This window comes from Ctenopharyngodon idella, chromosome 8, assembly GCF_019924925.1.
Source record: "Ctenopharyngodon idella isolate HZGC_01 chromosome 8, HZGC01, whole genome shotgun sequence".
Lineage (NCBI taxonomy): Eukaryota > Metazoa > Chordata > Actinopteri > Cypriniformes > Xenocyprididae > Ctenopharyngodon > Ctenopharyngodon idella.
The window spans coordinates 28,072,628-28,099,765 of NC_067227.1; the positions used below are offsets into that span (position 1 = coordinate 28,072,628).

At 38.0% G+C, this 27,138-nt stretch overlaps 1 protein-coding gene across 3 annotated transcripts; it reads right to left on the bottom strand.

The window, feature by feature from the left end:
- Positions 1-57: 57 nt before the first annotated feature.
- Positions 58-27,121, bottom strand: atp2a2a (ATPase sarcoplasmic/endoplasmic reticulum Ca2+ transporting 2a). 3 transcript variants are annotated; one of them, XM_051904257.1, is made up of 22 exons: positions 26,849-27,120; positions 26,578-26,728; positions 24,583-24,600; positions 24,415-24,497; positions 21,839-21,943; positions 21,529-21,667; positions 10,888-10,968; positions 10,724-10,809; positions 9,745-10,209; positions 8,013-8,101; positions 7,813-7,915; positions 7,243-7,374; positions 7,040-7,159; positions 6,733-6,951; positions 5,217-5,552; positions 4,918-5,138; positions 4,628-4,830; positions 4,381-4,466; positions 3,545-3,678; positions 3,305-3,422; positions 2,981-3,101; positions 58-1,032 (listed from the first exon to the last, which is right to left on the bottom strand). In XM_051904257.1, exons 2-22 carry the CDS (start codon positions 26,693-26,695, stop codon positions 1,019-1,021), a joined length of 2,991 nt encoding a protein of 996 aa, XP_051760217.1. In that variant the 5' UTR covers positions 26,696-26,728; positions 26,849-27,120; the 3' UTR covers positions 58-1,018. The 3 variants fall into 3 exon arrangements, with proteins under 3 accessions (XP_051760217.1, XP_051760215.1, XP_051760216.1); XM_051904255.1 differs by lacking the exon at positions 58-1,032 and having other exon boundaries at positions 1,349-3,101; positions 26,849-27,121; XM_051904256.1 differs by lacking the exon at positions 58-1,032 and having other exon boundaries at positions 1,349-3,101; positions 26,578-26,732; positions 26,849-27,121.
- Positions 27,122-27,138: the final 17 nt, after the last annotated feature.

The following is a 27,138-nucleotide window of genomic DNA, read 5'->3' on the forward strand; positions in this document are numbered from 1 at the left end:
TCACTTTTACTAATACAAAATAAATCAACTGTTGCCAGCGTAAAGAAACAGCAGTGCAACCATGTAATATCATTTTATTAACCACAAGTCATTGTGATAATTACAACACTGATTTGGCAGCACCCGCCCTCCAGTTGTCATGGGAACTGCTGTAAAAGACCGCCTGTCTCTCAATGTCACACACACAACGAACACCTGAAATGAGCCTCTGCTTTAAAACATATTGCACATCCCTGCGCAAAGCAACAAGAACAATCATTTTTGGTTATTTTACATATCTCACAAAAGATTTGAGGGAAACGACACAATGCCTTTTTCACTAATAGCATCTTTTTTTCTTTTCCAAATTAAATATCAGGGCTGGGACAATACATCGATTTGCGATTCAATGATTCTGATATTTTCTCTCTCGAATCTATTCTAGGCTAGTTTTTAACCTCACGCTCAAACGCTCACGAAGAAGAGCGCTCGTGCGTTCTGCTGAGTCATGTAAGTGGTTAAATATACTTGCACCTCGGCTCAGAATGCTTTTATGACGCGAGATTAATGTAAACACAGCCCCTTGTAATTTCGCACTTTATGAATGATTATTTTAGGTTTAAGTGATGGATGTAAAAGAAATGAAAGCACGTAGTGCCATCTGCCGTTAAAAAAGATACATCGAAAAATATCAAAATCGCTCCAGATTCTTTGCATCGAGAATCGATGTATTGTCCCAGCCCTATTAAATATTGCAGCGCTATACAAACGTTTATCATAAGGGGACATGCACCATGAAAACTGCTGTAATGTTAGATTTTAAGTGTATTTTTAAATTTTACTGGCTTCAGACGGGTTTGATCTGGGTTATCAAATAAGCTTTTTTCTACTCCTAATGTTTGAACTTTTTCTAAACTAATGCAAATTAAGTTTTAGCACAGTTGACATGCAGGCCTAGAAAGATGTGTGGAGCTGCTCAAAACAACACATGCACTAAAGTCAAGAAAACCTCACAGGTTCTGCAAGAGAGCAGATTGGCTCAATCGTCCCGAGCTGAGGAGAAAGAGAGAGAAAGACGTAAAAATAAGAACACATTTGATTAAAAAAAACTGAAGTACAAATTAAAAAAAGAAAACTGTATAGACAGAAATGTCATCTCATGCAACTGCAACAGTCATTAAACATGATTAATGGGCTCTTCAGAGCAGTTATATGGAGTTCCTGTATAAACATTTTCCAGGTAATTGCACATAATTGTGTGTATTACGTCAGTCAGCAGCACAAACAAACATGAGGTTGTGATGGTGTATTATGAGTATTTCAGAATTATGTGAGCAGTACTCACTCTGATGCACACAGGACAAAACGATTAGTTTTAATACGTTGAATTTAATCATGCATGATGTCTGGTGGTCACCTGCAGCAAGACACTTTTACAAGAGAACTGATTGAAAGTGGAAGAAAAAAAAAACAGGACCCCTAAAGCCCAAAGTATACTTCACTTTTTACGCGTACACGAGGGTCAGCGTACAGCGCGTGTGACGCGAACTTCATCAGAAGAGATCGCACAGGCCCATTTAAAAAATTTAAATGCAGTAATTAGTTTATCCACAAGGTGGCAACCGTGTCCTGGGGGCGTCGATTCACAAGGTAGTAAAAGAAAAACTGCATAAACAGAACAGACTGGAACGGATGCAAGCTACAGTGACAATGGAGGCCTATGTAGATGAGATATTGTGCAAGGTTAAAAAGTACCATTTTTTGTACAACTCCAGCATGAAAGAATATAAAGATGTTTACATGGGTTGTAACTCGTGGTGAGCGATTGCTCAAAACTGCGCACGCGTCGAACGCCTGTGTATGCGTACCAGTCAAACTTTGCAAGGTTGTGCGTTCGACTGTGCGTGTAAAAAATGAAGTATACCCATGGCTTTATGAATAAGTTGTGCCATTTACAGAGTTAAAGAGGTCTTTATCCAGCAACACTAGTTTAGTAATATCAGGGGTTTTATCCCAGAATTCATCGTAGATATTATAATAAAAAAAAGGATAATTTGTGCTGTTCATTTTCTAAGCACCTAGTATATACACATATACATTACAGTAAAAATAATTGATCTATTATATTATAATCACTACACTGTCCCTATAAATACATCCAACACATGATAAAGTAAACAGCTTCAGAGAATTTGTTCAAAAACTGTCAGTTTCAACAGTTTTTTTGAACAGCTAGTGTTTTAGAACAAGGGAACTAGTGCATTTGGCTAGTCTTCTATCAAGCAAAAATACAAAATGAAAGTCAGGAAACAGGTCCTGAGAAAGCAACCGACAGAACTGAGGTAGCTGCAATCTACTTGACACAGAGAGGAAATCATTTTGCTTCAAGCGAGGAAAGGAAACCGAAATTACATAGGTGATGTTAAAGTGGAAAACATCTAAATATAACCCAAATGCACATTTGTTCTTTTTGGCCCAAAAGGCTATAAAGACATCTCGGAGCTGTGAGCCAAAAATATCCAAAGCAATCTGATAAATATTTCATCTCCATGTTTTAAACATCCAAAAAAGGCCATAAAGGGACCTGAGAAAATATACATCTTTAATAATAATAATAATAAAAAAAAAAACAACAACATAAGAAATGTGCTTAAAAATGGAATGTTAAAAAAAGAACATACTATTTTCTGACAGCAATATGCCATATATGAGGATAAACATTATATAAAAATTCAAACAAGGCTTGGATGCATGTGCAAATGTGAACAGGTAAATGTTGTTCGTTGTTAAATGTTGCTTCTCTGGTTATTTGGAGTCACGTGTTAGCTTGACGGCAGCTCTGGGATCAGTCAAGACCAGAACAGCTGTGTTATGTTAGTGTCTGTGCTGTACAGCCACACCACTAGGGGGAGTGTCAGAGCTATAAAGGGCCAGGAGACACCCTCGGTGCATGCAGAGAGGGACCAGCCTCTCTTGTCGGGCTCCTGGTCCAGGTCTTTACCGGGCTCCAGGTAGTTCCTTGCGACGAATTTGAGCAGCTCATCCAGGAGGATGACAGGCATTGAGATCTTCAGCACCATCAACCACTGGACCACGCTCAGAGGGGTGATCTGGAAGATGACCTGTGGAGCAAAGAAAAGTATGGAATGATACTTTTCACAGGCTGCACGGCTCTATGTAGGGCAGCACAATTTGATAAAATAAAACATTGTGATTCCACAAAACATAGTGATTTGCAATATCAAACATTTAGCGTCACATTTTTAGGTGAACTATCCCTTTAATAATCGGTAAATGTTAAGATAAATCAGGATGGTTGCTGTACCGGCAGCGGCTCCACATGGAGGATGAGGAAATGCAGAGACATGGAGAGGCAGATGGCTCCCAGCAGCCAGACATTCTCCCAAGGAGGCATGCGCACCAGAGACTGGTTCTCTGACAGGCTGCAGAAGGGAGGGGGACACGTTTACTTGGGTTCAACACAGATACAAAGCTCATTTTTAATCGCTGTCACGAATGAGCCTGGATGTCATGTGGATGACGGCTGTCCGTTCTGTGGACTGACCTGTTGAGGGCGTTACACATCTCAATGGTGACCAGCACAGAAAGGGCCATGGTCATGGGGTAGGGAGACTCAAACACGTGGCACTCCAGATCCTGGAAGTCAGGATTATCAGGAGAACACTGCAGGAAATGACTCTGAGAAGAAGAGAGAGAGTGAAGAAGAGAAAGAGTTAGAACATACAGACGAAGCAGTGATGACTAAAGAATTAATTATTATTCTTATGTAATAATTATATTAAATACCAAACAAATAAATAAATATTTAAAATGTAATAATATATATTAAATATTTTAATTAAATTTCACAGGATAATGTGACACTGAAGACTGGAGTAATGGCTGCTGAAAGTTCAGCCTTTGGCATGACAAAAATAAATTACATTTTAAAATATATGTTATTTTTAATTGTAATAATATTTCACAATATTCGTAATAGAAATGCAGTTTTCATGAGCGTGAGAGACCTCTTCTAAAATAAAAAAATAAAATAAAATGCATTTAACTTAATTATAATTAAATTGGGTTATATATATATATATATATATATATATATATATATATATATATATATATATATATATATATATATATATATATATATATATATATATATATATATATACACATATACATATATATACATATATGTACATACATATATATATACACACACATATATATATATATATATATACACATATTTTTATTAATACAAGTATTTATTAAAAAAATAAGAGCCCAAAAATTGCTGCAATCAGTTGAATGTCAAACAAATTAGATTAAAAGGTTAAAATGAGATTAAATTACACACATCACTTTTAAAACAGAGATATATACCAGCTGGTAAAGTGTGATCATTGGACCGTCTTCAGCAATAGTGAACCACCAGGCTGCAGCTCCTACAGTCGCAGCACCAACATAACCTGAGAAGCACAAGTTAATACCAGAGTTAACAGACCAGCAACAATGGACACTTCATTAAATGCCAAGTTAGATACATTTATTAACATAAGCAAAATTCTCTTGAATTGTAAATTGTTTTATAGTCCAATCAAAGGATGCACTGGTCATGTTTGTGACTCACAGCCAATGGCCAGGTATCTGAAAAAGAGCCATCCAGAGATGAGGGGCTCCTTGGCGCTGCGGGGAGGCTTGTTCATGATGTCCAGGTCAGGGGGGTTAAAGCCCAGAGCGGTGGCCGGCAGACCGTCAGTCACCAGATTCACCCACAGCAGCTGGACGGGGATCAGGGCCTCGGGGAAACCCAACGCAGCGGTGAGGAAGATACTGAGGAGGAGTCATTCATATCAGCAACAGATACAACAAACCTAAACAGAACTAAAAATAACGCTGACAGATGAAAGACGGACTGACCAGACGACCTCGCCAACGTTGGAGGAGATGAGGTAACGGATGAACTGCTTCATGTTGTTGTAAATAGCTCTACCTTCCTCAACGGCAGCCACAATGGTGGCAAAGTTGTCATCAGCAAGAACCATCTCTGAGGCTGACTTGGCCACAGCAGTGCCAGAGCCCATGGCGATGCCAATCTCTGCCTTCTTTAGGGCAGGGGCATCGTTCACGCCATCTCCTGTCTGCAAAGACACAACCGTTTAGTCAACAAATCACAGCTGAGCTGAATCACTATCCATTATCATCATATGGCCACCTACCATGGCAGTGATCTCGTCAAAGCCCTGCAGGAACTCCACAATCTTGGACTTGTGTGAAGGCTCGACGCGTGCAAAGCAGCGAGCATTAGTGACCGCCTCGCGTTGGGCATGGGGTGAAAGGTCGTCGAATTCGCGGCCCGTGAAAGCCATGCGGTCGACGTCATCGTCCTCTGAGAAGATGCCGATGCGTCTGCAGATGGCCACGGCCGTGCCCTTGTTGTCCCCGGTGATCATGATGACTCGGATGCCAGCGTGGCGGCAGAGCTTGATGGAAGCGGCCACTTCTGTACGAGGAGGATCCAGCATGCCCACACAGCCCACGAAGGTCAGATCAGACTGGCAGATGGAGAGGAGAGGGAAGTTTAGAAAAACTTTAGTATGTTTCTTTCCACACTGGATAAACTGTTAAAACAAAAACCTCATAAAATTTGGTTCTTTCTGGTTTCCACTTCATTAGCTAGATGGATAGATGCTTTGAGACAGCTAGCTAGACACAAAGATGCTTTATTAAATGCTGTGGCTAAATATGTCATTACAGCGTTAACTAGCTAGATAGATAAACACTTTATTATTTAGTTACCTAGTTGGATAAATCATTTATTAGATGGGAAGCTCGAGAGAGAAAAATATTAACGTTACTAGCTAGCTAAATACCTTTAGACAGCTAACTAGGATGAATTACCACTTTTTTTAGATGGCGAACTAGCTAGATGGACAAATATTTTTATATTAAAATATAAAATATTTATTAAGCAAGCGGAACACAAAAGATACTTCATTAGATAGCTAGATACATTATGAGATGGCAAGATAGTTAAATTACATTATTAATAAACCATTTTGCATTGCTTTCTAGACAGCTAACTAGCTAGATGGATGGATTATCTAGTTAGATGGATAATTATTAGAAAATGTATGGGATAGCTAAATACATTACTAGACAGCGAGATGCAAACATACTTTATTAGATAACTATAGGGTGAATTCAGGTTGATTGGGACACTCTTTGCCTTTTTTGCCATGAAAAAGTGTCCCAATCAACCAGAGTTCACCCTATGTGTTACTAGATAGCTAGAAATGGTTTATTAGAAACTAGCTAGAAGAATGATGTCTATTTACAACGTGTTCTTGAAGTGTTGATCATTGTAGCCAATCACAGACATATATGTTGGGCGCATGAACAATGGCCAATAAGAAGTGTTTACGAATCTGCTTTACAGCGCTCAAAGAGTTATATTCTTAATTTCAGTACCGAATTGGTACTGAAGTCGGTACTTTTGACAACACATTAGGTAGCTAGCAAGGTGCAAAGACATTTATATTAGAGAGCTAGATGGTACTAAATAGCTAGATAGTTCATTAGACAGCCAACTAGCTAGATGAATAAATAGTTTTTAAGATAGTAAACGCAAAGATACTTCATTAGATACTAGACAGCTATCTAGATGGATAAACACTTTATGTCAGTATGACACAAAGGCTAGTGAAGTACAGTGTAGCACATTAACTCAGTCACCTCATAATCTGCAAAACGGGCTGTCTCTGTCAGCACCATCTCCTCTTTCTTCAGAGGAGTATCGCGGGTGGCAAGCGCCAGGCAGCGCAGGGTATCCCGGCCAGTGCCGTACTCTCTGATCACAGACATGATCTTGTCCTTGATGCCTTCAGTCAGGGGAACCCTGGATCCACCCACACGCACGTATGTGCACCTATCGATCACTCCCTCTGGGGCTCCCTGAGGAAGACACTCTAGTTTAGCAATGTGACTAAAACATCAGCAGTACAATAACTCAATATATAACAAACCAGTATCCAGTTTGCACCTTGACAAACATCTTAGAGGAAGAGGATTTGGACTTGGTTGGGGAACAGAACACAGACATGGACTTCCTGTCTCTGGAGAACTCCAGGGTGAACTCCTTCTTCATCAGCTGCTTGATCACCTACACATACACGCATATAGAGTTATCAAATCATGATTAAACAAGTACTTGCTTAATTATTTACTAATCATAGAAATATTTACTGAGTTGCAGGCATTGGCTCTCTCGATCTTAGATAGGCTCTTGACATCAGTGTCAAAAACGTTCATCTTTTCCACTAGGCAGGTCAGAGCTGTCTCCGTGGCCTCTCCAACCTTCTCATAAACACCTTTAGCCTGAAAGAGAATTGCATTTATCAAGGTACGTCCTCCATGTGTGGAACTGACCTTCTCCTGAAGCTTCTCATAGTGCCTGTTCTACTGCTGGCAAACATGGTTAGAGATACAAAGATTGAAAAATAAAAAATCTGGGTAAACAGTGTTATATCTAATTACATACACACACATAAAATCATACATCATCATAGATTCTTTTTCATACATATATATAATTTTTTTTTTAATCCATAGAATCTGTGTACACTTATTTAAATACATGTGATATGGTAAAAGACCTTTCTTTTGGAAATCATTTTTTCATAGAATTGTTTATATTGTGATATATTTCTGAGAATATCAGTTCCATAAATACTAATTTGCATATTCATTATACATGTATAATATCCATTTTTGCTTACATCTTCCACCCTAAGAAGGGATAATTAGTAAGCATACCTCATTAAAATCCAGGGAGGAATCATTGCACAAGGCACAGATGGTTGCCAGCTCCACCAACCCATCATACTGGGAGCTCTTCACTACTCGGTTATCAAGGTATCTGAGCAACCAAACAGAATGATGAATAAAATACCTACTAAAACAGAAGCTGACCGCAGTACTACAAGTACATATCAGAGCAGAGACAGAAAACTCACACTTCTCCATCAGGAGCATATGTGGAGCCAGAGATGGTGAATTCAGTCAGTGAGCACTTCTCCCCTTCTGCCTTGTCTATGATGAACATCTGAAACACAGATACATGTTGGAACAGCTTTATCACCTCATGTTATACCAGTTATACCACCTGTTATTCCAAACCTGTATATTAATATAACCATTTCATTTTTTTAGTTAACTGTTCCTTTAAGATACTATTTCCAACTGTTAGCTGAATGCATCAGCATGCTGTCCGTCTAGAAGGAATTTGTTGAAAAGTTAACTGACAGAAGATGGCAGCATAATAATCAAGTATTAGCATAAGAAGATTATATGGACTCAGGGTGCCAAAATTCTACTTGTTTTTATGTTTAAATAAATACAGAAACTGGCAGAACAGCAAGTTAGTCAGGGCTGTAAGCCACAGAGAGAGGAAGAGAAAAAACAAATTCGGACACTACAGCCATCCATCATTGAGCTCATTCTTGTATTTCTGCAGAGTGAGCAGCCCAGTCCTTTGACAAACTCTATCTTTGATGTTCTTGAAGCCACACAAAACACTTCATTTCCAGAAAGCGACAGAGGATTTTTAAAAGTCCAAAAATATATATATTACCAATTCAGAATAAACATATCCTGAGCGAGTACTGTGGTAGAAATGCGGGAGGTCAAAGATGGAGTGCAATTACTATGGGTTTTCAATGATTTGTAATGTGAAGCGTTTATAAACCAGTTGCCAACCAAGGAGAAGATTTAAGGGCTTTACAATCAAATACTAGTACTACAATAGTAATATTTTTTCTCTTGTTTAATATCTTTATTTAATAATAATAATAATAATAATAATAATAATAATAGTTGTTGTTGTTAAAAATTATTATTGTTGTTGTTGTTTATTATAATAAAAACAAAAAAGGGTATTTCATATATCAATATAATAATAATAACAACATTAATTATTATTATTATTATTATTATTATTATTATTATTATATGAATCACCTTTTTTTTGCCCAAATTGGACAGCAAAAAAAAAAAAAAAAAAAAAGCACAGTAGACAGAGTCCTTTAAAAAAAAATTAAAGCACAAAAATTAGCAATTAAATTTTTCTCCCAAAGACCTGTAATGACTGCAAGAACTGATCACCAATTATTTAACAGGTTTACTTATTTAAAGGCCCAATTAAAACCTTTTAGTCCGTGTTTAAAGTCATTTTTTTGCAGAAATACACAACACATTTATAAACTTTCTTTTCCAGGACAACAGACTTAGGGCTGGTTCACACAGAATGCATTTTGCTGTTAAAAACACGAGATGCAGGTCAGTGAAACGAAAAAAAGCGCAAGGACTAGAGACGGTTTTTTTTTTTTTTTTTTTTTTTTTAAAGTTGAACTTTTTAACTTGAGCGCCGTGTTTTTAGAATACGTGTCATGTGCGAAATGCGAGCACAACGGTTAAAGACGTCAGTCTGGTGTGTTTACATTGAAAACCAATGGAAAAGTTGTGGAGTTGAATGGAAAAACGCATTCTGTGTGAGCGGCCCCTTAGGGTTGTATACACATTTAGCAAGTAGCAAATCATGTAAACTGAAGGCTACTCTGCAACAACTTCCTGTTTCAAATATGTCTACAGCACTCATCAAACTCAAAACTACACTCGCCAAGCCATTTCATGGAGTCATTACTTCTGTACAAAGCCTAGGATGACAAAACTGCTAAAGGATGAGCTCACCCTGCAGACGGACATCTGGTTGGTGGTGAGGGTGCCTGTCTTGTCAGAGCAGATGACAGAGGTGCAACCCAGTGTCTCCACGGAGGGCAGAGAGCGTACAATGGCGTTCTTCTTGGCCATACGGCGGGTGCCGAGAGCCAGGCAGGTGGTGATGACGGCGGGTAGACCTTCAGGGATGGCGGCCACAGCCAGAGCAACAGCGATCTTGAAGTAGTAAACGGCACCACGGATCCAGGATCCGCCGTGGACAGGGTCATTGAAGTGGCCGATGTTGATGATCCACACGGCGATGCAGATGAGGGTGATGACCTTGGAGAGCTGCTCACCGAACTCATCCAGCTTCTGCTGCAAGGGTGTCCTCTCCTGCTCGGTGGCGGCCATTTCGTCACGGATTTTACCGATCTCTGTGTTTACGCCTGTGGCCACCACCACACCCACGGCTTTGCCGGCAGCAATGTTGGTTCCCTGAAATGCACACATTTAAATGAACAGGAAAATATATTTCTTTTGCAACAAAAAGAATGAAGAGCTAACTAAAGTGGAGGATTTTTCTCCATTTCTGTCGCCGATGGAGTTTCGGTTCCTTGCACGTTTTTGGCTTGCTTAGTTGGGGACATAATATTATGAGTAACGCTTTACTGCAATATTATGAATGCACTGACACTATTGGATGAGAACTGAACTGAGCTGATGATGACGACAACATCACGGTTTTCTCCAGAGATGCTTTATAGATGAATTGTGTGTAAAATTAATCAATTATGCAATAAGTTCAGTTATTGAACAAAACTGAATCAACACTGAACTGATTTCAACTGAATAATGACTGTTTACTATTGTCTTTTTAGAGCTTTTTGAATTCTGTTTGCATCACTGAATCATTATGTTCCCGTTTATCCCTGTAAAGCTTTGAAACAATCTGTATTGTATAAAGCACTATATTAATAAAGGTGACTTGACTGAAGTCCAATTTTCTTACCGAGAACAACATGTTCTTCTTGTCCTGATTGACGGCACGGGGATCCGGCACAGGGTCAGTGTGCTTAATGACAGAGACAGACTCACCTGTAAGGTGGAAAAAATGAGTAAAACCCACAGCCAAAATAGATGATACACCCACAAATGAACCAAACACTTGGTTACCTGTCAGGATAGACTGGTCCACTCTGAGTGTGGTGGACTTAATTGCAGAGAGACGGATATCGGCAGGTACCTTGTCACCCACTAGATAATAAAATACAATCAATAAGATACAAGATATTTAGAATATATTAAGTTAAATCATCAGAAAACAGAAACTCACAGTTAAAATTGCTAATAAATGCATAGGTGATAAAAATAAAAACACTTTCTGTCTCTTGCTTGCATTAAATTATAGAATACAACATGCAAATCAATTTTTTTGAACCACATGACTCATTTTACAGACAAAAGCAGTTGAAATATTTATCAAAATACAGTATCTTGTTTTGTCTTTTACAGAAGACAAAAATAAAAAAAAATAATGATTTTTAAAACAGAAGTTAAATTCACTAAACTAATAAAAATGAAAATAAAACTAAAAACACAGACTAATTTATATTATTTTTTTACCCCATTACAATAGTCACTTTACAGTAACTGTTCTCATAAGAACATATTTGTAGGTTTAAAATTCTACTTATTGTTCTACAACAAATATTTTAGCAAAATGTATATTTTAGTCATAATTATGGCTCTCCTATTCTATTGCGCTCCATCTTTTTGACGCGCATGCGCATGGTGGCGCTCGTTCAATGAAGTTTAGCGAAAAACTCGCTTGCATAAGGCTCGTCCACTCTTGACAGCAAAATGTAAATATTTGCATGACTGTCTAACATTTACTGATAAAGAATATACCTGTGAAATGCAAGTTATGCACTGAGGAAAACACCACATCACAAAAGCATTAAACTGCCTAAGTATCTGTCAGCACATACATCTGTCAGAGCATCTGACGGGTCAAGCCGTTATAAACTACATGTTAACTATATCTTGAGAGTTAATTTAAAGCCTTAACTATTAAGCATGTCTCATGTTTAGGACAAATTGTATTATGCATTTTCCCTGCAGCAGCACTCTGCGTCCACCGCTATTTTTTAGATGCACTCGTATCAAACTACTGTATATAGATATAAACGGTATTGCCTCATTCCATATAAAAAAATATCTCGATATATCGTACAAACTCGATATACCACCCAGCCCTTATCCACACACTGCATCACTGCAAGTGTCAGAGAACACATTGTTCAAAAAGCATAACCTTAAATGTCTTCTGTCACTGACTGATGAAAAATCTTGGCAAGATGAAACATGACGAACCCAAATCAAATTATGATCTTTAATCAGATCAACTAGACCCTTTTGCACAATCATGAAATAAAAAGGACTTAAAATGGGAACCAGAGAGATAGAGCGTGCTCGCTCAGCGAGAACAAAACAGACATGCAAGCTCATCTGCGCCCTTGAGGGTGAGAGAAGAAAATAGCATGAGGAGGAACAATGCTCCGCGCTAAAAATGGGAAAACTATTTTGATATGTTCGCCAATGCACCGATCAGGTTTAAACACAGAGACATGACAGCAGTTGCCCCTACACTCGACAGGAAGAGTAAAGAGGGTTAACACCCCCCAAGCTGTCAATCAACTGAGAGGTGTTACACCCTCAGTGTATTCATAACTTATAACAATGGGGTTCAATAGCAGCTTTGTGGAGCATGTTTGTGATAAGCTTCACTAGGCCACACTTGGTGGGATAAGTACTTAATAAAAGAGTGTCTTTGCTGATCTGCTCATGTTAAACATTAACATGTCCATCAGAGAAAGTCTGGGGAATTTGCCCAGCCAGTATGCGGAGAGTGGAGGCATAAAAAAAAAAAATATGGCGGGGCATGACAACAATGGATGCTGTGTGGCCTTGGCACTGATCATCACACATGTGTGTGCAATAGGATCTCTGTGCTGTGGATTAACGGGCTGTCCTTTCGCCACGATCTGTGAGGAGCTACACCGGCAAGGTCGCACACGAGGCAGTGACGACTTTTCTCAGAAAGACTTAAATGGAGCTCAATTGCCAGTTTCAGCCACCTAAATAGGGAACGAATGTACACAATGAGGTCCAGTTCCCAGAAGGTCACCCAGCATTGTTCACTGGTAACAAGAGAACGAAAAAACATCTCTTGTAAGAATGATGTTTTGATCATTGAAGAATTGATCATGAGGTTGTCTTATGGACAAACCATGATTTGGAGGTAAAGAAGTGAAGATGATGTTACAGATAACTGTTCAAAAGTTGGTGTAATGCAACAAGGGTTGGGCAAAAGTCAGAATTTAATAATTGGCTGCTTTACAACTCATGAGTGTGAATTTGAATTGGCCATACAGCATAAGAAGCTGAATTAGAATTTGAATTGCAATGAAAGGTAGAGAAATATACTGAATTGCAATTCAAATAAATTTCAACACAGGTAATGCATTCTAAGAAATAAAGTTAATTTATTCAATATAATTAAAAGAAATTAAGTTGCATAAAAGCGTTTGCATTCACCACACAATTAATAACATTGCTGTGAGATCTAGCAAAAAGCATTCAAATTCAGCGCAGAATTCTCTGTTATAAACCATATCGGATCAAACGGCACTGACGTGGAAACCAGGAAAAACATTGTGCCATGAACAAAGTTTGGCATTTTTTGTACTTAAAACCACAATATGTAATTTTTGCTGCTAGAGGTCAGTTATTCAAAACAAAGGCGTAGCTTGATGATGCCTTGATTTTGCGGAATCATGGGAGGTGTTGTCTTCACGTCCACAGCCAGTGGAAAAGAATCGGGATGGGACTCGGGCCGAAATCATGTTCATGGATGAGATTATTAATGTTACTGTAGTATGAAGCAGAGCAGGGCCGAGTGCTGTGCGAGCAGAAACGAGGCCGCCGGAGCAATTGCTAATAGGGACTTTAAGGAGCAGCTGCTGATACTACGGCAACAGCATTCTGATGTTCTGTTGCGCATGCGTGAATTTAACTGCTACTTCTTGACATTCTATTGTAACCGTCTACTACGGGAGAATAGCCGATTTGCCGTAGTCGATAATACATGACAGATTAGATAAGTAAATGTTATGTTCTATGGTTATGTGGTATTTTAATTGTATCTATGTCATTTAATGCCAAAAGCAACCATTCTCTTGCTTTTATTTACATGTAATTTATTTTTTACTATGTCAAATGATTAAATGATCCGTTATGCCATCCTCTTTGTTGTTGCTTAGTGATTTTTGCGTTCTTTAGCTACGGCAGTTGACAGTTTACTTCCAGTCGCCATTGCCGTTCCATCAACAGCTGTTGCTTAAAGTCCCTAATTAGAGATGAGTGACACTTCGAGAGCAATGGAACTTTTATTATGCCGCAGTCGCCACTTCCGCTTCTTCCGGTCATGCGTATGTGGGGTAACGCAGCGCTGTTTTTCATATCAGATACATTTGTGTGTTGAAAGATGTTATAGTGCTACTCTGCTTTCGCTTGGCGGCTACTATGAGACACTTGCTGCACACTGCAGTAAGCTAGATCGATATTAGTCATGGTAAAACATGGTACTCGCTGTAAATCAAGAAAACGAGATTTAAACAATAAGACTTACTGTGTTGAGCTATATAACAGGATTAGTTTTCTGTCAATTATTGTATCCAAACAGTTGCTCACCTGTCTAATAAAAACACATAATATTTTTAAGCGTCTTTGGTGTTTCCATGGTTTTTAGAAAATAAACCAAGGGTAACGCGGGTATGATGTCATTGATGGGTGACAAACGGACACAGTCTGTGTCCTGGTTAAAATTGCTTATTTCTCTGGATTTAAACATTCTTGGAAAATTTGGGATAATGCTACTACACAAGTCAACAAAATATATAACATTGTTCTAGAAGTTTTTGGATATTTTAATCCAAAAATCTTACATTATTGTGCCTTTAAGTATGAAGTGCCACAATTTTTATTCATTCAAATTCAAATCACACAGGTGCTCTAATACATTTGTTAAGCACTGTATATATTTTTGGAAGTGCAGTTGGAAGTGCATTAACGCTGGCAAAAAAAAAAATGGACTCATCAAGCCATGTGGTTATGTTGTCTTTAACAAGATCAAACAGAAAGACCTTGTCTAGCCAACCATGTTTTAGACATTGTTCCAATCTTCTAAGATCAGTCAATTTGTCCTGAAAGACCTTTTATGTATTGCTGATTGTCTGAGGAATAAACAATACTTCAAACCAGTGAACTTTTCCAAGTCTGTATGTTGCAGCCGTCGATTGTTGAGTGGAAAGGGTCCAGGTCTAACAGCTGTTCCTATTGTTCACTCAGAGAGATGACCTTATAGGGAAGTGCCCATGATGTACCACCCCTTTTCCCCTTCATGCAAATGCTTTCACATTGGCCTTACCCTTACCCATCAGCATAGTCTGTGCTTTGGGAATTCAAGCACCCAGGCGGGGTGGCATGCAACATTCTGCTGGACCTGGTAACCATCAGCTATCACAGTGGCAGGGGCCCGGCAAGTGTTTGATGCCCTCAGGCTGTCAGCAAGAATCCACAAATGGCTGAGTTAATATGAATGAGAGTAAAGGAGATACTAGCCATTTATCAATGTTGGGGTTGGAACAGGTGTCCAATAATTCACACCACACTTCTCTGAGGGGCCAATCAAAACCAGTGATTTGTAGATTAGAGATAGGCATATTGCCTTTTTATGACCAATGCAGAGTTTATAACTGTTATTTTGATGTTTAAGTGTCCGATGACTGATATCAGACAAATCTCATAACTTTTTAACAATTGATTTATTTTATTTTTATATTGTTTTTGACATGATAATAGCTATAATAATTATCAAATTATTTTTTATTTATATACTTTATTAAATTTGTGATCTAAATTGTTGCAAATGTATAATCTTAGTTCTGTGCTGTCTGTGTTAAGCATTTAAAGGGGACCTATTATGCCCCTTTTACAAGATGTAATATAAGTCTCTGAACTGCTGCTCCCGGCCCCCTTTCCAGAAGAGGGTGGAGCTTTAACAGCTCATGCTTCAGTTGCTCAACACCAACAAAGCTGGAGAATCTCATGCAGCCAAAATGACGATTGTCAGTAATGGTGTTCAGCCTTACATTGTTCAAACCGGAGTCGGACACTGATGGAGAGACTCAGGAAGAAGCAGCCCAACATGGCCTCACCCCCCTTGTTGCATGTTCCAGTGGACAGGGTTTATGTTAATTTTGGGGTGATGTCACCATCCCAGGAAAAAGCTTGTTGTAGTCCCTAAAAGCCATTTGTTGTAGTCCTTAAAAAGCAATTTCTGTAAAAGAAAATACCTCCCTTTGCATTGAACTTTGAGCTCTCATCATACAAGAACATACTTTTGGGGTGTCCATTTGAGAAAAGAATATCTAACATGGAGAAAGACCTTTAACCAGTTTAGTTAAAAACTTTACCTGAAAAGTGGGAGTATTTAAATAAATATGGATTATCCAGTTAAATCAGCCTTAATTTATCTATTGTAGATTCTCTCTTTTTTTTTTTTTTTTCAAATGGCCACCCTTAAAAATATGTGCAAGTATGATGACTGTTCTTTTTCACAGAATTCAGCTTTTCTAACGTAAGTGTCATTTTTGAGCTTGACCCAACAACCTCGAGACCCCACACAGCTCAGCAGTTCCCTGCCAATCAGATCGCTATTCTGTGATGAAATGTGGCAAGTAAAGAGCAGGCATGTTTGTTTGACCCCTGCGTCCTGCGTCGCTATAACAAGCAGAGGAATGAAAGCCGTGACAGTGCGGTGTTGCTGGGGGACTGATGGAAGCATAAACCTTTAAACAAAACCGCACTGCTTTCCGTCCCCCGACCTCCTCCCGCGGAGGGTTAGGTGTGAGCTATTTTACCCTGCTGATTGATGCATGCTTAAGGTATTTTAAGATACTAAAGTGCTTTATGATATGACAGCTGGAATGCATGCATATACTGCATCTTCCTTTCCATTGTGTTATTTCTTGATCTTGAATGCTCCATTACTAGTTCAGTATTGAGCTGAATATGTGGTGAGTCCTTGTGTGGGTGTTGTGTAGGGCCCTTTTGCTGGGTTTGTTCTGGGCACTCCGTGCTCTTTGAGGGCAGATGAGGAGGCTGTGTGCGTACAGTGGGCGGATAGATAACTCTAACAGCTCAGGGGTTCGGAGGTCACTCTTCTACCTGGAGGCCAGATACGCCTGAAATAGCTCATCGCAGGGGCTTTTTGTATATGCATACTGATAAATGCTGCCATGTTCTGGAAAGTGTTTGTGAACAGCGCCATCGGGCCTCTCTTAAGTCATGAATCAGCTCTCAGCTAGAGCGAAATTGAATAGACACGTCATTCTCACCTTGTGGTACGGGTCTGCATTAGTCAGCAGCACAATTAAGCATCTCTTTGAAACGTATCCATGTAACTTGAATTATGGACATTTAAAGAAAAAGTCTTAAGCTCCATTATGTACATCTCTATCTAATCCAATGTTTCATTCAGGGGTGTGCATTGTTAAACATGAATTGAGAATGCCTTTATATTCAGTTTCAATTTTTAAATTTGAATTAATTGAAATAAATGAGATTCGTTCGATGTTTATATGTTCCTTCATATTTCAGTACAAATTGATTTCTAGATGATCTGATATATTATAATAGTGATTTCATAATGTCTAAATATATATTCAAAAGCAAAACAAATACTAGGCAGTGTAAATGGCTAATAAGCCAATAAGTGCTCCTCTGCCTCCATCTACTAGTTATAGTGGTAATTTCATGTCTTTTTATTTTTAAATAAAAGTGTTTGTTTGCCACCAAGTGTTTTCCTACATCTTTGAAACTTTTAGTTTTACAAATGGGAACAATCTTTGAAAGATGAACAAATAATGTTTTTGGTCATCACATTAAATGCACAATAAGTAATATTTTTGGATTAAAATATCCAAAAACCACTAGAACAATGTTATATATTTTGTTGACTTGTGTACTTGCATAATCCCAAATGTTTCCAAGAATGTTTAAATCCAGAGAAATAAGCAATTTTAACCAGGACACGGACTGTGTCTGTGCGTCGCCTATCAATGACATCATACCGCGTTACCCTCGATTTCCGGTTTTATTTTGTAGAAACCATGGAAACACCAAAGACGCTTTAAAATATTATGTGTTTTTATTAGACAGGTGAGCTACTGTTTGGATACATTCATCGACAGAAAACTAATCATTGTTATATAGCTCAACATAGTAAGTTTTATTGTTTAAATCTTGTTTTCTTGATTTACCGCGAGTACCATGTTTTACCATTCCTAATATCAATCTAGCTTACTGCAGTGTGCAGCAAGTGTCTCATAGTAGCCGCTGAGCGAATGCACAGAGTAGGATTATAACAACTTTCAACACATAAATGTATCTAATATGATAAAACAGCGCTGCCTTACCCCACATACGCATGACCGGAAGTGGAAGCGGTCGTCTGCAGCATAATAAAAGCTCCACTGCTCTCGAGATGTGCGTCGCGCTCATCTCTCATTAGCAATCGCTCCAGCGGCTTCGTTCCGCTCCAACGGCTTTCAGCCACACCCTGCCTCACACTACAGTAATGTTAATAAATCTTTAATACATTAGCTCATTCATGAATATTTCTGCCCGAGTCCCATTCCGATTCTTTTCCACCGGCTGTGGACATGAAGACAACACCTCCCATGATTCTGCGAAATCAAAGGCATCATCAAGCTACGCCTTTGTTTTGAATAAGCGACCTCTAGCAGCAAAATTTACATATTGTGCCTTTAAAAATAACATTTAAATTGGATAATAATTTGAGCTTTGAAGTTCTGGAAAAAGTTGTGTGAAGCATTTGGAAGTCCTTGAAAAGTGCTTGAATTTCAATCTCAAAAGATTGTCAAAAGGTCAATTCATGCATTCCCTGAGAATCAAACCCATGAGCTTGGCATTTGTTGAGCATGCTCTATTGTAAAAGCTACAAGCTGGATGGATAGGTAAATTAGTATACAGTTACATATAGTTTTATTTTTCCCACAATTTTGTTTCCTGCCAATTAGGACAATGCATGAACATAGAGGGGAGTGGAATATTGAAATTTTATATAAAACAGCCAAAAATAGCCAACTTAAGGACACTAGGGTATAGATGGTCCCAAAGCTAGAAGACATAGATTAAAAGTAAAGTTTTAAAAAAAAAAAGATTTTCCCAAAAATTCAATTTTAGATTTCATGGGGTCTTAAACTGATGAAATCGCTGTATTTACATTGAAAAACCATTGCATTTAAGCTGCTCATATACTGTACCAAGAATTATCCTTACAGAAGGCATTACTCAAGATTTCACCTGCGGTTGTCTTTTATACCAAAACACCTTGGCTTAGAATATCAAAGAGCATTGTAAGTTATGCTAATTAAAGCATCAGATGTGCACTGAGAGGACTGCAAGGTGGCCCACATGCTGAGCTCGGCCCTGCGCGGAACTGATAGGCTGTCAGGGTGCCGCTGGCATCATTTGTAATTCTGTTCACGACTAAACTGGTTACAGTCCCAGAGTCCTCTGCAGCGGGTGTGCTGAGCTGATGCTCGGACTGCGATATGCTCACAACCCACAGCAGGAGCAGAGACAGAGATTCAGAGACAGACCACAGGAAAGCACTTTAAACGATCAGCACAGATGCCACCACAGCGCAGAATCAGCCAACAAGCTCAAATCTGTTATCACGTCCCTATCTGCAAGCACAGACTGAGACATTATGTAGAAGACAATGTTCAGACAGTGAAACTGCAAATTTTGAGAAATTACAAAACAAATGCATTAGTGGAAAATTTACCCACGTTTGGGCCTAATCACTAACCCCAAAACAGCACCATTTCACAATGACCTCTACAAGGTGACTTTGCAGTCTGTCTGGATCATATCTGACGTCACAGGCTGCAATTCTGTGAGACGCTGCAGAAGGGGTGGGCTCAGAGCCCAGAGCCGGCACCTGTCATCTGCACCATTGTCACTGCGAGTTATAATTAAACCATTCCAAAATCTGAACAGCCTATCAGTGCTAAATATAACATATACCACTTTGCACAAAAAATACAGCACCAGTTATACTGCAAAGAGTTAAAGGTAAAACAGTACTGATAACAATGCCAGTTCTTTCATGATGATCAGATGGACACATCCATCCCCAGAACCACAACCCACATCACAGCTTTCATTCTGGTTGCTTTTCCATCTCTCAAGTCTTCAAAATAGTAATTATGGGTAACACTTTAGTATGGGGAACAATTCTCACTTTTAACTAGCTGCTTATTAGCTTGCATATTGGCTGTTTATTAGTACTTATAAAGCACATATTAATGTCTATTCTGCATGCCCATATTCTACATCCCTAAATCCTACCCCATACCTAAACTACAACAACCACCTTACTAACTATTAATAAGCAGTAAATTAACAGTTTGAGGCAAAAGTCATAGTTAATATTGAATGTGTTAACAATACCAAAGTGTTACCTAATTATACAAGAAACCAGGGGCTTCATCTACAAAACACAATACGATCTGATTTGATCCAACATTAGATTTATAAAAGCAGAAACTGAGGATGGATAATTAACTGAAATAAAACCAAAACGTGATATGACGCAAAGTGTGAAGATCAAACCGCAAAGGCAGTGATTTAATTAGATGTAATGAGAAGCGATTATAAACCATCTGTTGTCAACAAAAGAGTAGATTTAAAGTCGCTCTGCAGTTTTCTACCAAAATAAAAGCTTGATGGTTTAGCATTTGTAAAAGAAATTGGACAGCCATAAATCAGTTTTGTAATTTTAAGGTTGTACTGTAAATTATTATTATAATTATTAATTTTTTTATTATACAGTGAAATATTGCAATAGTAATTTCTGTAGTCATTTTCCTGTTATTATTTTATAGCCATATTGGAAAAAAAAAAAAAAAAAAAAAAAAATCTAAAAAAATTCTCTCATTTCAAACGAAAGTAGATGTTTTTTTTTTGTAAATGTACAATGTATGCTAAATGAAAAGCATGCATACTAACTTTTTTCTTATTATTTTATAATGTGTCACATTTTTGGAGCAATGAGGAGTGAGAATTATTATCAGATAATGATGTGGAGTTAAACGTTGTCAATGAATGAACCTATAATTGACATTTTAAAATTTGCGATTTATAAAGCAGGATGCAGGATCATTCTCTACATGTATTTATTAATGAGGCTCCAAGTAATTAAATAAAATAAAATAAAAAAAAAGCTATTTTTCACACTCTACATTATTCATTTGCAAGAGCTCAAAAATTTGAGAGATATTATTGGGCATTTCCAAAAAAAAAAAAAAGGGCACAAACATATAAGAAGCAAACCAAGAGAACCAACGCTGTGTCCAACTGGTACAGATATGCTTCTGGGCAGAGCATGAGCACTGACGAACATGTGATGAGGACTGACGCACACAGTCCATTGAGAATCAACAGGTGCAACCAAAAATACCTATACTCATATAATGGAGCTGTACGGGGTCCGTACGGGGTCCATACAGGGACAGAAGAGCTGAGAGGCTGTTATTATCTCATGTAACAACACGTAAGTGCAGTGACCTTGCTAATAACTGCATTCAGAGAAATAACTGAGGCTGGACTGAGTGACACTGATCACATTGTCTTTATCATGATATAAAATGCAACGCTTACCAGCGACCTCCACAATGTCTCCTGGAACAATTTCTTTGGCTTTGATCCTCTGCACGCTCTTCCTGTCCTGACGGTACACCTTGCCCATCTCTGGCTCGTACTCCTTAAGGGCTTCAATGGCATTTTCTGCATTACGTTCCTGAGATGGACAGAATCAAACGTATAAAAAAAGTAGTCTGGGAAATTTTGCAGTAGAGTTTGGGATGGGACTATCAGATGTGAGAAACCTGATTGACAACAGTCATTATTTTTGCAATTGTGCATAAACTACACATTTTGCCTGTAATGATTCAAAATTCACAATACTGACCTGCCAAACACCTACAATGGCGTTAGCTATAAGAATCAGTAAGATTACAAAAGGCTCCACGAAGGCAGTGATTGTTTCCTCTCCCTCCTCAAACCAGGCTAATACCTGCAGGAAAAAAAAGTCTTGTCACAACACATCCCGCTAGATCTAATCAAGCATTTCACATTCAAAACACCCTGTGGATATTTCAAGACCAGTGGAACAAGATTCTAGACAAGACATGCCAGTGACATTTGCCTTCTCATAATGGATTCAATACAACCCATTTACATATGATATTCTGTTTGGATTGCATAAACTGCATGACTTTAAACAAGTTTAAACATGAGGACAAAAAAACTTAGTGACTGGAAATAAAACTCTTACAGCTCACTGCAGCCAAAACATCTTTTATTTTCCTCATTTAGATACATTATTGCATGTGAACCCCTAAAATAAGAAGCTGCAACATCCATTTACTTTGCCTCATATCATTAAGCATAGACATTTATATCAACTTGGAGGACAGTTTTGTTTTGCACTGAAGTTTTGCACCTTTAAAAATAGATTTGCATGATCTGCTTGATATAAAAAAGTCATTACATGCATAGCATGGAGGTCAAATGTAGAGATTGAAGCCTTCCAATCAACATCTTGGTGGTTTTCTCAAGAGACAGTAGAGTTACTGGTCTGTGGTAATGAGAGGCCTGCAACTGAAGGTCAGAGGCCTAATTTGGCCTGCAGAGATGCCCCCTTACACAGCCAACTACGAGACAGCTGTCAAACCACAGACTCCAACACCTCAGTATCACTCCGCTGAGCGATGCTGGCATAACTCTCTACTTCCACCCGACCAGCCAGTTTCATCTCACGAGCTATGTGAATGCAGTCTAGCTAATGCTTTTGGGCAGCCAAAGCATGATAATCAACCATCTTATCCTTACTTTCCTGGTTTATATTATGAATTAAATTATATTAAAGGGTTAGTTCACCCAAAAATGAAAATTATGTTATTAATTACTCACCCTCGTGTCGTTATTAAGATACACAAATTAAGATATTTATAAATTAAGAACTCGATGGCTCAGTGAGGCCTGCATCGCCAGCAATAACACTCTTTTTTTCAATGCCCAGAAAGCTAGTAAAAACATATTTAAAACAGTTCATGTGACTACAGTGATTCAAGCTTATTATAAAGCGACGAGAATACTTTTTGTGCGGCAAAAAAAAAAAAAAAAAAAATAGCGTCTTTATTCCACAATATCTAGTGATTGGCGATTTCAAAACACTACTTCATGAAGCTCCAAAGCTTAACGAATCATTTGTTTCGAATCAGTGGTTCGGAGCGCCAAAAATCACATGATTTCAGTAAACGAGGCTTTGTTACATCATAAGTGTTTTGAAAGTTCGATAGTTCACGTGACTCTGGCAGTTTGATAAGCGCTCTGAATCACTGATTCAAAACAAAAGAATCATAAAGCAGTGTTTTGAAATCGCCCATCACTAGATATTGTTGAATAAAGTCCCTATTTTGTTAGTTTTGGCACACAAAAAGTATTCTTGTTGCTTTATAATATTAAGGTTGAACCACTGTAGTCACATGAACTGTTTTAAACATGTTTTTAGTAGCTTTCTGGGTGTTGAAAAAGGGAGTGTTATTGCTGGCGATGCAGGCCTCACTGAGCCATCGGATTTCATCAAAAATATCTTAATTTGTGTTCCGAAGATGAACAAAAGGTCTTACGGGTGAGTATTTAATGACATAATTTTCATTTTCGGGTGAACTAACCCTTTAATAGTAGTAGTAATTTATAGGAATATAATATTATAATATAATATTTCACAGCATTACTGTTTTTACTGTATTTGATCAAATAAATGCAGCCTGTAAAATCCTTTAGTTAAAAGATTAACTATTAGGTTTAATATCTTCATATATATGACATTAATTACTATAAAGACAATGGTAATTGTGCAGTTTGAACATAACATTTTTCACATGCTAAGGCAGATTTTTAACCACTAGACTACACCACCACTATATTAAGCACTGAGCCAATACATAAAATTTGACTGATAGCCTGACTATCCAACCCTTTCAAGTCTCTAAGCAAACAGGCAAACAGGGTCTTTTCATTTGGTGGTAAACCATCTCGGCTAATTCAAGAGGTCCTTAAACCTCGGCTGTAAAACTGCAGTGTACCACGAAGACGTCTTGTTTGGCAGCTAGTGACAGACACTCAATCTCAATGAATGCTGTTGTCACCATTCCTAAGGAGTTCTGATTCCTCAGCTGTTTAGCCCTTATGATCCGCGAGTAACCCAAGACAAGGCGTGCGAGACTCTGGGAACTAACAAGACATCTTTACTTTCACAGCTCTTCCGGATACCAGTGGGCGTTTATTTCAGCGTATGTAACGCTGTGGTTTGTTTCTAGTGTAAAACAATCAACACCTGACATGAATCAGTGCTGAATCACATCTGAGAAGTGGCTAACCAACCCTATTTACACTCAAAGACTGTTTCACTCAAAGAATAGTGTACAATACCAATAACTGTAGAAATCTGCCAAGAAAATGTTACCGAAATGTACTTACAAAAGATATACAAGCTGCCAGTAGAAGAATCCGCACAAGTAAATCTTCAAACTGCTCGAAAACAAGTTCCCATATAGATTTTCCTGTCAAACATCAAAATCAAATGTATCAGAATCACATGAGTACAACAATGATAACATCTTGTTATAGTTTAAAAATGAATATTACCTTCCTCAGCAGGTAACTCTGTGTGGTTTATTGAAGGATATGAAAAAGACAAAGTATAACGTTACAAAAACAGACAGTGAATACATTCCCAAACAGAAACTGATTTGACATTGACTAAAACACAATTGTCAATTACATTAAAACCTGTGAAGAATAAGTTTGTCTTCTTTACTTAAAAAAAAAAAAAAAAAAAAAAAAAAAACAATATTATACCTAAGTCTAATATTTGAGAAGTGAGTTACAAACAGTAACCATCTTCATGTCACGAACAACTTTCCACTCTGAGAAGAAAGCTTAAAAATGTGAATGAATATTCAAACCCAAAAGAGTGAATATCTGGCTCCTCTTTGAGCACATGCTGTGAAATGTATATATAAGCTGTTCTCAGCTGGCTGCTGACAGGAATATTTTAATCTATGTTTTTATACAAACATGATTATGTTAAATTGATGAAAGAGGAAGACTGGATAGCTATGCTCGCTTTGATTTTACAGAAACATAATAAAGCGGAAGAGATTTAAACATGTCTTTCAGCTTATTTCTGTGCTGGAAGGGCCTGTGTGTGCCTGTCTTCCACCTTGTCAAAGTCTAGGGGAAATGTGCATGGCAAGCTGTTTTAACATTTCTTTTCCTTAAAACTTAGGGTACATTTACACTACAATGATATACTAAAACAGATTTTTTTTTCCTTTACTTTTTATCAAATATAGATGATAACATTGTCAAAACGATCCCCGTTCACACACATGACCTCACTGTGTTCACAAATTTGCATTTTTGTAGTTTACACAGACGCTAATGGTATTGTTTACAAAAACTTGCACTTTTTTCAAAAGTTAGCATTTTTAGGCCCCCAAAATGTAGTTGTCATGTAAATGAGTGGCACATAAAACACATAAAAAGTTTTCTGTTTTTAGTTGTCTCCATGTAAACAACAAAAAAGTGAATTTGCATATTACGCATTTAGTCTACGGGATTGTAGTGTTTCTTTACAAAGTGACATCGCCAACTACTGGCCTGGCATGCATAAAACAGAGTTGTTAGTCACTTTTGCCAATCTGTGTGAACGTGGATCGTTTTGACAATGATGCTGTCTGTGTGCGAAATTTTTCAAAAACACAGTTAAAATTTTTCCATTTTTAGTACGTCATTGTCGTGTAAACATACTCCAAGTAGTATCCATCTAATGCATAAGCACTTATTATTCACTCCTTAAATAATTTTTCAGTTTCACTAGTAACTATTTATTACACATTCTAATAGTGACTAATATCTTCAATTAGTCACTAGTACTTATTTGTGTGCTACTTATAATTATGGCAATAAAGAAAAGTAACTATACCATTGTAATTGGTAACTATTTTGAAATTTTTGCCATTGACATTTATGGGGATCTGTAGTCCAATTGTTGCTGGAACTTATTTTAGTTTTACTAGTAACTATTCATTAGGCACTAGTATTTTTCTGTTTCAAAAATTGCTACTATACATATTCAGACTTTATTAGCACTTATTTATTAGATTGTAGTACCTGTCATATTACTGGGACAATTTCTATAGTTCAACTCACCAGCTTTAATTGCTTTTTTACTTGTAATATGTAATAACCTAATTAGAATGACTACTAATAAATACCTTACTAGTAAAATTAAAAACGCTGCAAGTAACAACTGTAATACACTACTAGTGTCTATTAATTTAGTACTAGGAAAACTGAAAGTCATTAAAAAATAAGTACTAGTATCTAATTAACAGTTACTAGTGAAACTGAAAAATATACTAGTCACTACAGAGGTAGCATAGAACAGACACTAGTTTGTTTGTTTTTTAAAAATGAATGTCACACCAGCTTGCCATGAAGCGTGTTTGATGACGTCAGCTGTTTCGAACGCTTCTGCCGGCTGATTGCAACAAATGTAACAATTTCATGTCAACCTCAATGAAAGCGTCTGTCGCGCGTCACTGGCTGTGAAGAACACAAAAGTATCAGACGTACCGTTGAGACCCCATTTTTCTTTCTGCTTTTTCACCTGGTCTAAAGTCAGTCCCGTGCTCTCGTTGACGCTGAAATAACTATAAACTTCTTCCACACTCTTGATGTGAGCGTTCTCCATGGTTAGACTGGAATAGAATCCCGCTCAAGATATCTGCCTTGGTCAAAAATAAAAAATAAAAATAGATACGAATATGCCTATGAGTGACACATACATTCACATCCAATGGGACACAATGAAGAACATGTGGAAAGTTGAGACGGGCAAATGCACCTTCCAATAGTCTTATCCAAACAGAGTTCTTCTATCTTCTTCTTGTTTCCCAAAGAACTGGGAATCGGTGGAAGCCAAATGAAAAGATCCTTGCTTAGTACATCACACTCAGCCCTCGTCCAAGCCTCTGCCTGCCTGGAAATGTGACGGTCGACCCGTTTCGCCGTGCTTCTCTCCCGTTCAGTGGTGATGGAAGCGGCGTTTACTCGTTTTATCGCAGGAGACTCACTACTGCCTCTCTGCCGCATGTGGAGGACGCTGATTGGACAGCGAGTGCTCAGGGAGCCCAT

Bases quoted from the DNA above. Each gene is read 5' to 3' on its own strand.
- atp2a2a (XM_051904255.1), bottom strand. From the start codon at position 26,695: ATGGAGAACGCTCACATCAAGAGTGTGGAAGAAGTTTATAGTTATTTC. The intron at 10,210-10,723 runs GTAAGAAAATTG...TGTGCATTTCAG, and splicing joins AGAAGAACATGTTGTTCTCG to GGAACCAACATTGCTGCCGG. The intron at 3,102-3,304 runs GTACAGCAACCA...TTTGCTCCACAG, and splicing joins TCCATGTGGAGCCGCTGCCG to GTCATCTTCCAGATCACCCC.